The 17,389-nt window shown below is 37.9% G+C and overlaps 1 protein-coding gene across 1 annotated transcript in view; it reads left to right on the forward strand.

The window, feature by feature from the left end:
• The first annotated feature begins 2,900 nt into the window (after nt 1-2,900).
• ZCCHC10 (zinc finger CCHC-type containing 10) overlaps nt 2,901-17,389 on the forward strand; it is a 112,123-nt gene continuing 97,634 nt past the window's right edge. Inside the window, exon 1 of the mRNA XM_053717171.1 lies at nt 2,901-2,999. Coding sequence (XP_053573146.1) covers nt 2,959-2,999 — 41 coding nt within the window. The 5' untranslated portion in view covers nt 2,901-2,958. The remainder of the gene's footprint in view (nt 3,000-17,389) is intronic.

Genomic DNA, 17,389 nt, shown 5'->3' on the forward strand with positions numbered 1-17,389 from the left:
GGCACACCCCGAAAGTGGGCTTTAAACGAGATAGAAACTTAAAAGATTCACTAATGATCACTGGCTACAAACAGGATACCTGGCTACACCAGAGGAAGAAACACGGATGTTACAGATGTACTGGCTGCACCACTTGCAACGCCATGATCCAAGGATCCTCATTTGGACACCCGAATCAAAAAAGAGGTAACAGAGTAGACATTTTCTCACCTGTACCTTCGGTTCGCCCTCATTGACCATGTACCCCAGCTGAGACAGGGTGGCGATAGAAAGAAGCTTCTCCTTCAAGTAGAGGCGAAGTGGATCTATCGTTTGAATACTCTACAACCCCATGGCTTGAACATTATGTTCGACTGGCATTGTTTCCTATGAATTGTCCTTGAGAGTCCACCATCTGTGTGTTTGTTGTTATTCATGAGAATCCATGGTCACATTCATTTCTATATAGTCTCGTGAAGGGATATGCATAGGGCCCATAGGTTGGGTGGAGAGTCCACAGGTCATCCACTAAGCCCCCACTAGGGCCCCTTATTCCCCTCTTTTTGTCTTTACGATTGTCGTTGTTATCTTTAGTAATTTTTTGGTCTATTTATGTACCCTGGTTTTTTGGTTTTATTCTTACCAATAGGGGTTTTTGGTCATCCTACCTAGTATGTAATAGGTGGTTAGTGAGAGGGACATAGCAATCAGGGCGTGCCCTAGTGTTGTCCAGATTAACACTTAAGCTTGATCATATTTCTGAGCCCTGTGAGGCCTTTTGGGTCTCTATTAGAATTTCCCTTAGTTATCCTCTTACACTTCTATCTGGTGCAGCTCACGTTAGATTTAGAGCTATACGCTAGTTCCCTTGAGTAGCATAATATTTGTATTAGTTGTTTATGGCCATTACTATTGAGGTAGTGTTAGATATCAAACTTGTGTTTAGTAATACTCTTAAATTGCACTACATATGCACGTAGGCTTTAGCTTGCCCATGTATTTGATATTTCTATACTTGTCTCTATGACAACCGTGACGCCAGATGGTGATTGGCTGGTACTGTCCATGTGACTTTCCATGCTCCTGGTCTATGGACTGTTAGGGTTAGGGGTTCCGCCAGTGGCTGTCAGCTTGTCAGTAAGACAATTACATGGATGCTATGGATGTCTATTACCTTATATGGCAGTATCCCATATGTACGTGATAGCTGCATTTTATTATTCCTGGGGTGATGTCTATTGCGATCTATAGTTAACATATTCTGCTAATTTTCTCTATGACAACCTGATAGCCGCATGTTGATTGGCTGTTGCCTACCTTGTGATGTGTAATGTCACAGTGTGTTACTTCCTGGATTACGAACGGAGCGGAGTTGCCCCGGTGGCTGCCATATTGTCAGCAGGAGATTCCCATTATATGTAGTGGGTAATATGTGCTACTGGTATATCGTAGTATATTGTTCCTTAAACGTTCTTTAGATGTTCTGTTGCCAACTACACTATTGCGGTCCTTACAACAAATGAATATCTTTGTAATATCTGTTTATATTTGAGTGAGGTCATGCATATTCCTCTTTGTATGTAATCCATGCTTTTTCGTTTCTCCTTCTTATTACTATGAGTCATTTTCACTATGAGCAATATATACTCAGTTTATTTAAATAGTACTATTATTGTTATTGTGACTTAGTGGTTACCTTGACAACTGTTTTTTTTCCAATCTAATTAGGGGGTGGGGTTTATTTTGTGTTTAGTTATAAATGTATTTCAGTTTGTATCACTTGTGTCTGAGGAAGGGGATACATTATCAACAAAACGTTACACAGTCACAGTAAACTTGAGTTTTAAAAAATCCAGTGAGTGTAAGTTTTCTTTACTGCTGTTGTGAATATCCACTAGCACCCTGGCAGACGTTTTAAAGGTGAGAGTGCACATCTCTGCTACGTGTTTTATATGTATATATATATATATATATATATATATATATATATATATATATATATATATATATATATATATATATATATATATATATATACACACAGAGCATATCAAATGTTTTATCAAATTATTTTTACGCCCAAAGTGCAAAAGCTAACATAACATAACCAGTACTAAAGCTGCAGTGCGTGCAAAAAAAAAAAAGTATCAGCACAGGATATGAAGTGGCTCAGCAGAGAATGGGTAAATGAAACCCAGTGGCTTCAAACGCATATAAAAATAAGTGTATTTGTTAAAGGAACACTGAACCCAATTTTTTTCTTTCATGATTCAGTTAGAGCATGAAATTTTAAGCAACTTTCTAATTTACTCCTATTATAAATTTTTCTACGTTCTCTTGCTATCTATATTTTAAAAGCTGGAATGTAAATCTTAGCAGCCTGCCCATTTTAGGTTCAGCACCATGGATAGCGCTTGCTTATTGGAGGCTTTCATTTACCCATCAATAAGCAAGCATAACCCAGGTTCTCAAACCAAAAATGGGCCAGCTCCTATGCATCAGATTCCTGCTTTTTAAATAAAGGTAGCAAGAGAACGAAGAAAAATTGATAATAGGAGTAAATTAGAAAGTTGCTTAAAATTGCATGCTCTATCTGAATCATGAAAGAAAAAAATAGGGTTTAATGTCCCTTTAAAAAAGAACACCAAACGTTTCCCATAACAAAACATTTTTAGCATTTGCAAATGTAGCAGAACAGTTCGGAATGCAGTATTCTAACGAAAGGAAAAGACGGAAATGTATTTTTCTAGATCTCCGTCTAATATTTCTACTATAAAAAAACTGTTTATATTAATTGCCATCAAATAATTAAGCTTTCTAGATCTCTTTGCCCAGTGCGAACATGGCTACTGAGGCTTCATGCTAGTGGTGAGCGTCTTGCCTCTCAGCTGATTCTCAGCTACTCACTGCGCATACTCGCTGCGATTATTGATCTCCCAGCATGCTGTTTGTTTGCGTTTGGCCTGCGCCTGCATCAAGATGGCTACCCCCATGCACCGGCTGATCGCTCGTAGACAGGCGTAAGTATAGTAATGCTTATGTAGACGCACATCGCGGGGTTTGGGGCTAAGAGGCGGGTGGGTACTATTTTTATTAATATCATTCCTTCAGTGGTTACGTATACATTCGCTAACGTTTAGGACTTTATTTGTCTATTAGTCTGAGCACATATCTTCTGTAAACACTTGCGCAGAGATCTCATTATGAACGTATGTTATCTGTTGAATTTGAACTTAAAGCTTTTTTTTTTTGCATCAGCTACCTCTAAGGTGTAAGTCTGTACTATCTTGTTACTCTCAGGATGGGCTAAAGATGTTTGTAGCGCTTGCCAAGAGTAGCTAATAGTTTTGCACTTTAAATTATGCTCTGTTTCTTTGCTCTCGCTGGAATGATTTTGTTGTGCTACTGATTATCCTCATACACGTTTAGGGATTTTATTATACTGTCTTATGTTTTAGAAATTGTGAAAGCATTCTTCTTTGTATACTCCTTTAATTTTCCTTTTGATTTTTTTTTCTGAACATCTCATATGGCTTACCTTCCTTTTAATTTCTATGGTTCAATCCAATTTAGGTGATATTTATTTATATATATATATATATATATATATATATATATATATATATATATATATATATATATATATAATTTAGCTCTCTTTTTCTATGATAAAGGGCCATAATAGTCAAAAAATGACATTCTCTAATTTGTCAGAGCCTGTCATTTTAAGATGATCAACCCTACCCTACTTTGTGTTTAACCCCCCGCAACTACTGGTCCAGCGAAAACCCCAGCTGATCCAATCAGCAACCCTAGTTGCACATCTGTGTTGTGCGACTAGCACTGCTGATTGGATCCGCTGCGGGTTCCACTTGAGGTCAATAGCACTCGGCTGGTCTTGAGCGGCATTTCTACTGTGTGTTTAATCACTTTATGGGGGGGAAACACACAGTAGTGTAGATAATATTAAAAATTTAAATTTTTCAACTATTACAGCCCTTTAAGTGTATTGTAGATCAGAACTTCTAAAACTTTTTTTTTTTATTATCCTGGAACCCCATTTAACATTGGAATGTTTTTTTCTACACACACCACCCTCACACACATACATTGGGGGCAATTTATCAAGCTGAGGCGGACAGGGGTTTGTATCGGCTTGCCTCTGGCGGTCTGAATCCTCCTGAAGGAATTCAGCATTGCACACAAGCGCTATTTTGCGCTCCTGTGCAATCCTGCCCGCGCACAGTCAATCACACGTTGGCAGGAGCTTTCAATCTCCCTGGTCGGAAAAGACCGGGGAGATTGAATATTGCCAAACAAGAGGTGGCAAGGAGGTTAGCAAAGCAGCTGTCTGATGACCACTGCTTGTTAAATACGGCGTGCATGGTTCTTGTGTGAGAACCTGCAGCCTTAGGGGCGCAAAGGATGGCGAAAGCCTCCGATAAATCGACCTCATATACTGAGTGAGTTACTCACATATACACACAGCTCAGGTGACCCATGATAAGGGATGCCACTTTGGCCATATTAACTTGGACACTTCAGTTACACATGCTGCGGAATGTGCAGGGAGGAACATTGTGCCTCTGGATATCACATGAACAGTGCTGCTGGACAGCACTAGTCGTGTTCCTCATGCACACCATGCATAACTTATAACTATTCAGGTTAACATGGCCGAGGTGGAAACCCTATCCATGGCATTAATAAAAAATTTTTTATCTGCATTAAAGGGACAGTCAACTCCAAAATGTTATGGTTTAAAAAGATAGATAATCCCTTTATTGCCCATTCCATTCCCCAGTTTTGCATAACCAACATGGTTATACGTTTTTTTACCTCTGATTACCTTGTATCTATGCTTCTTTGGACAGCCCCCTGATCACATGGCTATTTATTATATTAACTTGCATTTTAACCAATTAGTGCAGCGTCTTCCACAACTACTCCACAGGAGAGAGTACAATGTTATCTATATGGCCCACATGGGTTAGCAGTGTCTTGTGAAAAGCTAATAAAAAAAAAAAGCATGTGATAAGACTCTGTAGTGGCTTAGAAACAGGCATAAATTTAGAGGTTTAAATGTTATAAAATATATTAATATAACAATGTTGGTTGTGCAAAGCTGGGGAATGGACAGTAAAGGCGTTATCTAAACAATAACAATTTTGGTGTTTACCGTCCCTTTCATTTTCCTTTGAGCAAGGTTGTGTGAAGACGATGACATTTTGCCTATTAAAACACACATTTGGAGAACAAGCTGAGAACAGCATCCTCCTATTCCTTGCTGTTTAATTGGTTCACTGCTGTTGTTTGGTTAAAGGGATGGGAAAGTCAAAATTTTAACTTGCATTATTCAGATAGAGGATGCAATTTTAAGACACTCTTACATTCACTTCTATTTTCAATTGTACTTTGTTCTCTTGGTATCTGTTGTTGATAAAGAATACACACATATCCTACACTAGTGGGAGATAACTGCTAATTGGTGCCTGCACACTTGTCTCTTGTGACTGGTCAACTAGATATTCTCAGCTAGCTGCCAGTAGTACAATGTGGTTCCTTCAGCAAAGGATAACAAGAGAATGAAGCACATTTGATAATAGAAGTAAATGGGAAAGTTGTTTAAAATTGTTTGTTTTATCTAAATAATTAAAGACAATTTTGGGGTTTCCTATCCCTTTAATAACTGCAACATAGTCTACCATTTTATCAGGGACTACTCCTGCTCTCCTGTCTTCCTGTGCACAGTGTATTATCATCTTGTGGGACCCCACAGGTTGTTTATCAAGAATGCTTTTCCCATTATACATTGTGGAAGCACTACTGCCAACTGTTGCTGAAAAGCATTCTTGTGAAACTGCTGCCATGTAGTTTTCCAGACACACACCTTATCTACCTAAGTATTCTTTTTAACAAAGAATGCCATGAGAACTAAGTAAATTTGGTTATGAAAGTAAATTGGAACCTTTTTAAAAGTTTGAAGCTCTGTGAATTATAAAAGGAAAAAAAAAAAAAAGAAAACGGTGTAATATCTTGCTTATGGCCAACTCATGGGACTATTAACCCCTTAAGGACTGGAAATTTAAAAATAAAAAACTTGCCCAAAAGAATTTTTAGCATTTTTGCTGTTACTCCATTTAACCCCTTAATGACAACTGACGTACCAGGTACGTCCTGCAAAAACTAGCAGTTAGTGACAATGGACGTACCTGGTACGTCAGTTGTCTAAGAGAGTGCTGGAAGCGATCGCAATCGCTTCCAGCAGCTCTCAGGGTATTGCAGTGATGCCTCGATATTGAGGCATCCTGCAATACCCTTTAAAAAGCATCCGATGCAGAGAGAGCCACTCTGTGGCCCTCTCTGCACCGGTAGCGATGGGGCCGTTGGTTGGTGGGTGGGAGCTTACAAGGGAGGAGGGTGGGCGGCCCATCGCTACCCGGCATCCGGTTCCTACAAGTGCATTGTGCATGCCGGATGCCGGGAGCGTGCGGAGGGGGGGACTGCGTGCGCGCGCGCGCAGCAAACACTGCCACCAATGAATTTTGTTAAGAGGGAGGGGGGGGCAGCAAACTGTAATTTTTTTTTAATAATAATAGGATCTGGTAGGGTTAGGGGGGTGGAGGTAGTGGGGGGGGGCAGCTACACTACAGAAAAAATGAAAAACATTTAAAAAAAAAAAAAAACACACTTTATTTTTTGGGGAAAACTGGGTACTGGCAGACAGCTGCCAGTACCCAAGATGGTGGCAAATAGGTAGGTGGGGAGGGTTAGAGAGGTGTTTGGGGGGGGATCAGGGAGGTTGGGGGTTAAGGCAGGGGTCCATCACAGCTGAATAATTAAAAAAAAACAAAAAAAAAAAACACCTTTTATTTTAGTACTGGCAGACTTTCTGCCAGTACTTAAGATGGCGGGGACAATTGTGGGGTGGGGGAGGGAAGAGAGCTGTCTGGGAGGGATCAGGGGGTGGGATGTGTCAGGTGGGAGGCTAATCTCTACACTAAAGCTAAAATTAACCCTGCAAGCTCTCTACAAGCTACCTAATTAACCCCTTCACTGCTGGGCTTAATACAAGTGTGGTGCGCAGCAGCATTTAGCGGCCTCCTAATTGCCAAAAAGCAACGCCAAAGCCATATATGTCTGCTATTTCTGAACAAAGGAGATCCCAGAGAAGCATTTACAACCATTTGTGCCATAATTGCACAAGCTGTTTGTAAATAATTTAAGTGAGAAACCTAAAATTGTGAAAAATTTCACTTTTTTTTTTTTATTTGCTCGCATTTGGCGGTGAAATGGTGGCATGAAATATACCAAAATGGGCCTAGATCAATACTTTGGGTTGTCCACTACACTAAAGCTAAAATTAACCCTTCAAGGTCCCTACAAGATCCCTAATTAACCCCTTCACTGCTGGGCATAATACACGTGTGGTGCGCAGCTGCATTTAGCGGCCTTCTAATTACCAAAAAGCAACGCCAAAGCCATATATGTCTGCTATTTCTGAACAAAGGGGATCCCAGAGAAGCATTTACAACCATTTGTGCCATAATTGCATAAGTTGTTTGTAAATAATTTCAGTGAGAAACCTAAAGTTTGTGACAAAATTTGTGAAAAAGTGAACAATTTTTTTTATTTGCTCGCATTTGGCAGTGAAATGGTGGCATGAAATATACCAAAATGGGCATAAATCAATACTTTGGGTTGTCTTCTAAAAAAAATATATACATGTCAAGGGATATTCAGGGATTCCGGACAGATATCAGTGTTCCAATGTAACTAGCGCTAATTTTGAAAAAAAGTGGTTTGGAAATAGCAAAGTTCTACTTGTACTTATTGCCCTATAACTTGCAAAAAAAGCAAACAACATGTAACCATTGGGTATTTCTAAACTCAGGACAAAATTTAGAAACTATTTAGCATGGGTGTTTTTGGTGGTTGTAGATGTGTAACAGATTTTGGAGGTCAAAGTTAGAAAAAGTGTGTTTTTTTTTCCATTTTTTCCTCATATTTTATATATTTTTTTTATATTAAATTATAAGATATGATGAAAAAAATCGTATCTTTAGAAAGTCCATTTAATGGCGAGAAAAACGGTATATAATATGTGTGGGTACAGTAAATGAGTAAGAGGAAAATTACAGCTAAACACAAACACTGCAGAAATTTAAAAATAGCCATTGTCATTAAGGGTAAGAAAACTGAAAAATGGTCCGGTCATTAACCTTTTAACGCCGTTATGCCGTTCTATTCCGTCATATTTACACTGGGCTTTAAAGCCGTTATGACGGAATAGAACGTCATATCAAACGGCTGTCCTGAAGCCTTCTGCGCTTCAAGGACTTGATCGCGGTCTGGAGGGCGTTCCTAGGGTTGTAGGGACGCCCCCCAGATGCGATCCAATAATTGAAATCTCGCGATCGTATGCACGATCGCGTAGTTTCAATTTGTCTACATCGGAACAGGTGTTCCGATGTAGACACTTTAACCCTGTCACGAAAGGGTTAAGGGGTTAAACAGAAATAGAGCCTTGTTTTTTTGTTTGTTTTTACTTATCAAAACTGTGTATTTGTTTTTAGTAGACAACTCAAGGTATTGATCTAGGCCCATTTTATGCAATCATATTAAAGAACCACGCAATGCATTAGAATTGCATAATTAACAAGTACATAATAATAAAAATATGCAGTAGATTTTATTTTTTCTGAAAAAAATGTTTATTTTTTTCTCCCATTTTCTGGCCCACTGTAGACTAGTATACGTATACCCTGTGAGCTTGTACACATGCTCAGTAGGAGACTGTTCCCCAAAAAGTGTGTAAATATAAAAAGACTGCAAAATTTGATAATGGAAGTAAATTGAAAAGTATCATAAAACTGCATATTCTATCTGAATTATAGAAGTTTATTTTGGCTTGTGTTGCTTTTAAAAATTAACTTTTTCACAAACTTAAATTATTTACATATTGCGTATGCAGTCATAACACAAATAGTTGTAAATGCTTCTCTAGAGTCCCCTTGTTCAGAAATAGCAGACATCCATGACTTTGCCATTGCTTTTTGGTTATTAGAAGGCCTCTAATTGCAGCTGCGTACCACACTTGATCAGGTTGCAGGTTTAGCTGTAGTATAGAGAGAACCCTCCCAGCTGATCCCTCCCAAACAGCTATCTTCCCTCCCTCACCCCCACTGGTCACCATCAGGTACTGGCAGACAGACTGCCAATATGAAGTTTTAGGGCTTTTTTTTCTTTCTTTTGCAGTGTAGGATCCCCCCTTATCCTCCCACCTCCCTGATCCCTCCCCACTTCTAATTAGTGTCCGCCATCTTAGGAACTGCCAGCTGTCTGCCAGTATCCAGTTTGTATATATTTATGTATAATTTATATTTGTTCAATAAACATTTTTCTCTGTAGTGTAGTGGCCCCCCGTCACCCTCTCCAAGCAAACATTCTCTAGGGCCCCCCTCCTTTGTCATAACAATTTCTCTGTAGGTAGTGGATAAGTCCCTCCCCCCTCCGTGAAAAACTTCTGTAGCATAGCGATCCTGCCCCCTCCAGCGATAGGCTGGGCACCCACCTCCCACACCAACAGCACCACCACCACAAGCAATGCAGACAGGGACACATGGTGTCCCTCAAAATAGGGGTGGCAACAGGTATAAGTTACTGGATAAAAAAAGAAATGTATTGAATATATAAATTAAAAACTAGAAAACCCACAGGATTAAATATAGAGTGGGACATTAGCTTTTTAGTCTAGATGTTATATTTGTAGAATTATTAAAGGAATAGTAAACACCAAAAATGTTTTTGTTTAAAAAGATAGATAATAATCCCTTTATTTACCATTCCCCAGTTTTGCATAACCAACAGGGTTATATTAATATACTTTATACCTCCGTAATTACCGTGTATCTAAACTTCTACTGACTGCTTCCTTATCTCTGATCTTTTGACAGACTTGCATTTCAGGCAATTAGTGCTGACTCTTAAAGGGACAGTCAACACTAAAATTGTTATTGTTGAAAAAGATAGATAATACCTTTACTACCCATTCCCCAGCTTTGCACAATCAACAACATTGTTATACTACTATTCTTTATAACCTCACAATGTATGTCTGTTTCTAAGCCACTACAGACAGCCTCTTATCACATGCTTTTTTATTTGCTTTTCACATCAGGAGACTGCTAATTCACGTGGGACATAGATAAAATTATGCTCACGCCCGGGGAGTTATTTAAAAGGACACTGAACCCAATTTTTTTCTTTCGTTATTCAGATAGAGCATAAAATTTTAAGCAACTTTCTAATTTACTCCTATTATCAAATTTTCTTCATTCTCTTGGTATCTTTATTTGAAATGCAAGAATGTACCATTAGATGCCGGCCCATTTTTGGTGAACAACCTGGGTTGTCCTTGCTGATTGGTGGATAAATTCATCCACCAATAAAAAAGTGCTGTCCAGAGTACTGAACCAAAAAAGCTTAGATGCCTTCTTTTTCAAGTAAAGATAGCAAGAGAACAAATAAACATTAATAATAGGAGTAAATTAAAAAGTTGCTTAAAATTGCATGCTCTGAATCACAAAAGAAAAAAATTGTTCAGTGTCCCTTTAAGACAAAACACAGAGCTAAATGCAAGTCAATAGAGAATAAATAAGTCGTGATCAGGGTGCTGTTAGAAGATGCTTAGATACAAGGTAATCACAGAGGTAAAAAGTATATTAATATAACTGTGGGTTATGCAAAACTGGGGAATGGGTAATAAAGGGATTATCTATCTTTTATAACATTAAAAATTCTGGTGTAGACTGTCCCTTTAAATAACTCCAATTGCGTGAGCACAATGTTATTTATATGAAACATATGAACTTACACCTAGTTGTGAAAAAATGTCAAATGCATTCATATAAGAGGTGGCCTTCAAGGGCTTAGAAATTAGCATATGAGCCTACCTAGGTTTGGCTTTCAACTAAGAATACCAAGAGAACAAAGCAAATTTGATGATAAAAGTAAATTACAAAGTTGTTTAAAATTACATGCCCTATCTGAATCATGAAAGTTTAATTGGACTTTACTATCCCTTTTAATATAGTGAAATACATTTTCTAAAGGGATTGTATTTGTATTTTGTTTGATTATGATGTTTTTACTTCAAGGTTTAAGTGTTAATATTTTTGATAGCCTTTATTTCCTGTAAAAGGAAGTAAAAATTTCTAACAGTCTATGATTAAACTCCACAAGTGGACGTGAAACGCGTCATACTATGTATTTTCTTCATGCCTGTTTGAGTTTTTAATGGAAATCCAATAAATATTCTATTTATATATTTTCCCACTGATGTGCAGCCATTTTTACTATTTTGTGGTTTGAGCAGCGTGCTTCGCCCCTTGACTGTGTGAATGGAGATTTGGCGAGTAATGTCATCACCTGATGCCTTGGAAGCCAAAAGTGCTGCCATGAGCTTGTAGTGGCCTTGTATTTACTTTGAGGATCGTACTGAACTGTTTTAGCCAAGTCTTGTTCGCGTTGACAAGAGGGCTAATTCCAAAGTTGGAGGGCAGCACAACTGATTGTGAGAGGAATGGATTGGAGTCTCCAGTAAGTGCAGCTTTTTTTTTCTATCTGATTTAAAATGTATGAGAAAATAGCACCTTTGGAAGGTAACATTTGATTGGTTTATACAGTATATTAAGCTTCTTTTCCATATGGTGGATTAAACTGCAGGTAATACTGGAACTATTTGTTTCTGCAATTATGGCACTTTGTTCAATAATAGTAATAGAACTATTCTGTTGTTTATCAGGCAGGTATTATTGATTGGGGGGGTTCTTATACAAACAGTCATGGAGCTTGACAGTACAGTCCGAACTAGTTCATTATATGATGCAGAGGCCAGGAAATAGCTTTTCAAACGTCTTCTCTTTTGATAAAAATTAAGGCTTTATTCCTGGTATGGAATCGCAGTTTAAAATGCAGGAAAAGCTTTCAACTACAGATTTAAGTTTGACCTGGGACATAGAGGCGTTTAAGCACTATGTGAAGCTTAATAGGATTCCTAGGGGTCTGAGGCTAAGTCAATTTCCTATGTTTGAAGTGGAAGACCCTGATATTATATTGGAATGAAGCACTCACTGAGTGTTCAGTGAAGCGTATGAGAATCTTGATACATTGCAAACAGAGACAAAGTGTCACCTTAAAGGATCGGATCACAGAGAGAGAACTTGAGAAACAAGTTGAATGGAAGAATAAAGTTTCAGGAAAAACAAAAGGATCAGATTCCTAAACCAATCCTTAAAGAAGAGGAAAAATAAGAAAGTAATATTTACATCAACTGAAGATGAATCTTCAGATTAAAAATCGGCAGTATCAACTGCTTCTGGACTTTCTTCTTTCTCCCTCTGCCGTAGGCGTTTCGATTTCTTCTCTCTCTCCTCTTTCTTCTCACTCTCTGCAGGTAATCTCAACGGATGAAACTTAGAGTGAAGAACTAGTGGTACGTCCTAAGGACAATAAGAAAGGTTCAGAGATCCCTTTAGAAGTACCAAGAGATCCAAAGGGAAGAAGGGAAGGCTTTGCACAGAGATGTAAAACAATGTCATCAATTTGTCAACTACTCTGTCAGACTGGATGGATACTATTTTGCAGCCACTTATAAAAAAAGTCTCCCGTTATTTAAGGAATTCATACCATTTGTTGGAAATGATAAAAACCATTGAGTGGCAAGTGATATTGCTGGGTAGTGGTTGACATTATGTTTCTATATACTTAAATTCCCCACGTGCAAGGTATACAAGCAGTTCAGTATTTTTTTTACAGAAATTTACCAGTTACAGTACAGAGATTAAAGATTTAATTTTTAGTAACCCATAGGTCAATAAAATCCTGTTCTACAGGAGATTCATTGACTATTTTGATTTTGATTGTCAATTAAGTCCTTGATGAGAATAGTTTTTCACAGTTCTTGGAATTTTTAAATAACATGCATTTGAGGTTTGTTGGATGTTTAAATGACTTGCAGATTGACTTTTTGGATGTTATTTTAGAGGATGATGTTATTGGCAACAAAATAGTTTCCAAAACATTTAGAAAGCCTAGGACTGGAAATACTATTCTTCATGCCAGGTCTTGCCATCCACAAGACCTTGTACGTGCCATGCCGAGGGGTCAATTTGTGAAATTGAGGATCTAAAAAGTAGATTTATAATGAGAGGTTATAACCCTATTGATTTGTAAAGGGTTAGACATGAAGTTGGTTCATTGCAGCAACCTACAAAAAAAATGTAGAGTGGCTTTTGAGAAAGTTAGTATAGTGTTTACCACAGAATATACTAATCTATTCCCAGATGGGAAATTTTTAAAACTGAATTTACCCCTTCTCTCCAGTGATAGTGTTCTGAAAGAAGTGGGGCATGGTACATTTTGTTTGAGAAATAAAATAAAAAACACACCTAGCCTTGCCCCTAGTTTGGTTAAGAGACCATAAAATAAAAGTATGAATAGTTCTTGGTTGAATACTAGGGGAAATTATAGATGTTGAGCCAGAATGTGTTCAACATGTGTAATGATGGATGTATTTATATATTTTAGGTCCTCAGTGGATAATCAAATGTATGATTTTGCCTTTTATGCTAATTGTAAGATGGTCTTTGCAGTGTATTTATTGGAGTGTAACATTTGCCACATTCTATATGTTGGTAAAATGAGGGGAGAGGTGCACATATATGCACATGGACATTTCAATGATATGAAAATTTATAAGACTGATTATACAGTAGTTAGACACTTTAATCGCCTTTTTTTTTTTTACTAATGTGGGAAATTTTTCTGTTAAATTTTATTGATGTGGCCAGGCTGCCACCAAGGGGTGGCAACTGTTATACGTTACTGGAAAAAAAAAAAATGTATTGGATATATAAATTAAAAACTAGAGTACCTACAGGATTCAATTTAGAGTGGGACATTTAGCTATTTAGTCTAGAGCTTATAATTGTACAATTATTAATATAGTTAAATTTTTTTTGATATAGTGACTTTTATTTGTATTTTGTTTTATTATGATGTTTTTACTTCAATTGTATGTTAAGTGTTAATATTTTTTATAGTCTTTATTCCTATAAAAGGAAGTAGGGGCTAGGAGCGAATCCTTACCATATGAAAGCAGATGCCTTCTTCCTTTGGCTGTGGTCTTAGCTTCCAGAGCTGACAACTGGGACTGCAGTATGAGGGAGGAGGTTGGATGTAGATATGTCAACAGGGTATGCTTTGCAAAGTACCCTGTGACGTAGTAGCTATGTCCAAATATCTGTAAAAAGCTGACAAGAAAATATTGCCTGAACATATCTATGTAAAAAAGGAAGATATTTTACCTCAAAAGTTCTTCAGCTCAGTAGAGTAAGTGCTGTATAAACAGTTATACTTCAGCTGCTGTCCAGCTGTAAGAAGAAAAAAAAATAGTCAATTAGCAGTGCTGAGGTAATGCTTTGCCTTTGCTGTGATCTCATGAGGTATTCATAGAATTTACTTAAACTAAATAGGAAAATAACATGACTGTGCCTGCACATGATAGATGCACACTCCCTAGCTTGTCTTAGGACAAATATCCAGACTGGTTGCTTAAAGTCTCTTAACACTTGCATTGCAGAGCCTGAGCAGGGTATACTAGAAGACCCTTGCTCATATCGGTTCATTTCATAAAACCGCAAGGATTCACAATTTTTTCCTACATAAAAAAATACTTTAGAAGTGGCTGTAATACATTGATTTATTAGTGATTTCTTGCAAACCAGCTCCATCTAGTGGTTGCTTTTAGCACACATTTGTAAAATGGCTCTTTTACTTTCACTTTCTGTTCTCATAAGCAGCCGATCAATCTAGAAATCTAAAAGCAGAGCCAATGCAGGAATGAAGAGCAGAGAAAGCCACTTACTTATATTTCCCCCTAGGGACGTCTGCAGTCTGAAACTTATGGGTATGTAAACATTATGGAACCTCCCACACAATCTCCTGCCAGAGAAACGACTTAAATACATAGCAGATGCAGTTAACCCCACGGCTCCCAAAAAGGCTAAAACTGCAGTCCCCTCTGCTGCTGGGTTAACTTAACTGCATCTACAATGTATTTTATATCAGCAAGGCACAGCATTTCTGAAAGGAGCAGCCCCCCACCCCTACTGCTATATGCCTGTAATGGATTCCTGTACAGGAGCAGGGCTCATTTTCAGTCAAATTAAAATTTTTAGAAAAGAAGAAAAAAAATATTATATATATATATATATATATAGGGATGGGGCTTACACTGCTTCATTTGTTAATCATACCACTGTCCACAGTTAGAATGACTGTCCAAGAAAACATGACAATGTTGTGTGTCATAAGACCTAATAACTGGCTAGTGGCTACTATTTAATCACATCACAGGCAGCAAATTTTATTTGAAGTATTTTGTGGTTTGTATTTTTATGCTCCAAGAGTGTATTGAACATTGAGAAACATGTACATTAAGATTATGTAGTGTTAAATAAACTTTATAATGCAAAATGAAGGTGTTATAGTCATTTATAAGAAAATCGCGATTAAATCGCAATTGCGTTTTTCTAAAACAAAATCGCAATATTTTTTTTTTTGCCCATATCGCCCTGCCCTAGTACCCTGTATCAGAATCTTGTTTTTTGCATTTGACCTGACTAATACATACAGGTGCCACTCTGTTTGTTTGTTTGTTTCCATTCATCTCAGAAATTTTGACACTAAGGTTTGAAGAAAGTGCAGCCATTTCTGTATGATGGCACTGGATGGGAGTCACTTCCTCTTGGCTATTTGGATACCCTGAAGATTTCTAATTTTGGGACATTCCACTAGCAGTGTATTTTTTTTTAATGAAAAAAGTTTTTTATTGATTTTTCAACATTTTACAAATATAAAATCAGACCAACCGTGTTACAATTTCAATGGATTTACAATTCTTCGTGTTACTAAATAATATGATTAAAGGTATATAACAAAAAGACCACCATACAGCAGACAGTAAGTAATAAGTAGATGTGCTTAGCGCGACCATCAGTCGACAGTCCTATCCCTAGAGGACTCTTTAATGCTTCATTTAGACCCTCTCAGGAGGGGGACCCGGCTCAACATTCATGACCTTAAGTTGTTACTAGAATTTCTAGCCCCTACCACAGGAAAATTGGATTCAACTCTTACAGAGGGGAGAGGGAGATGTGTTGTGACCCACCCAGACTAGCTGGGCAGGAGCGGAAGTGGCAGGGGCCAGACTCATAACTCCTATCCTAGCCTCACTTAGCTCTTCTATCTATTTCTAGCTTCGGTATACATTATCCAGGGCTCCCACATTAGTAGAAACTGTTCTTTCCTATCCAGAATATCTGCGGAGGCGCTGCTCATTTGGTAATAATAGTGAACTTTATTCTTGATTATCAAAAAAGAGGGTACTGTGGTCTTCCAATATCTTGCTATAGTTAGCCTGGTTACAGTGCAAATCAGCGCTACTAATTTGTTTGCATTTCTGGATAGATTTGATATAGGCTCGTGTAACAGTGCCTGGGAAGGAGTTAAGTTAATTTGCCTATCTAGGATTTCACTTAGGAGCTCTGATGTTTGGGACCATATGCGTGAGACATGACAGCAGTTCCACCACATATGTGCATATGTGCCGCTTTCATTACAGCCACGTAAACAACTTGTGTTCGCGTGCGCTGCGTGGATTCTCGATGGGTGGAAGTACCATCTGTAAGCTACCTTAAGAAAGTTTTCCTTCAAATGCGCACAAATAGAAAAGGAAGTACCAGACTTCAAAATATCGCACCACTTTTCAGCGGTCCATGTAATATTAAATTCTGTCTCCCATTTTATCATAAATGGTAGTTTATTAAGCTTGGATGGGGTATTAAATAGGATATATAGGTTAGAGATCGCCCCTCTCATTCGTTCAGTGGCCAAACAGAGTCTCTCTAGATAAGAACTAACAGTCAGCTGATTTTGTCCTATAACTTCATCTACTCTCGCTCTTAATTGCAGGTAATGAAACCAACTCTCTCTTCCTTGTTTATTTAAATCGGCATATTGTTGGAATGTGAATAGCTTGGTGCCTTCCAGGGTATCTGCAATGCGGTACAGGCCCTTGTTTGCCCACTTTTCCTGTGTAGTTAAGTCATAATGGGTAGATAGTGTCACTAGGGGGGTCGCCTTCGACCCTTTGGGTATCAAAGTGTATTTGGTTGTTAGTGTTTCCCACAGTGCTAGTGTGTGTGCTATAGTAATAAAGTTTCTCCATTTAGGGGGCTTATCTTTTTTTAGCAGTCCACAATAATTTATAAATGGGGTGTATCCTCATCATATCTGATTCTATTTGAACCCATTGAATTCTATCTAGGTGGTTATGCCACAGAGA

The sequence above is a fragment of the Bombina bombina genome, chromosome 6, assembly GCF_027579735.1.
Source record: "Bombina bombina isolate aBomBom1 chromosome 6, aBomBom1.pri, whole genome shotgun sequence".
Taxonomy (NCBI): Eukaryota; Metazoa; Chordata; class Amphibia; order Anura; family Bombinatoridae; genus Bombina; species Bombina bombina.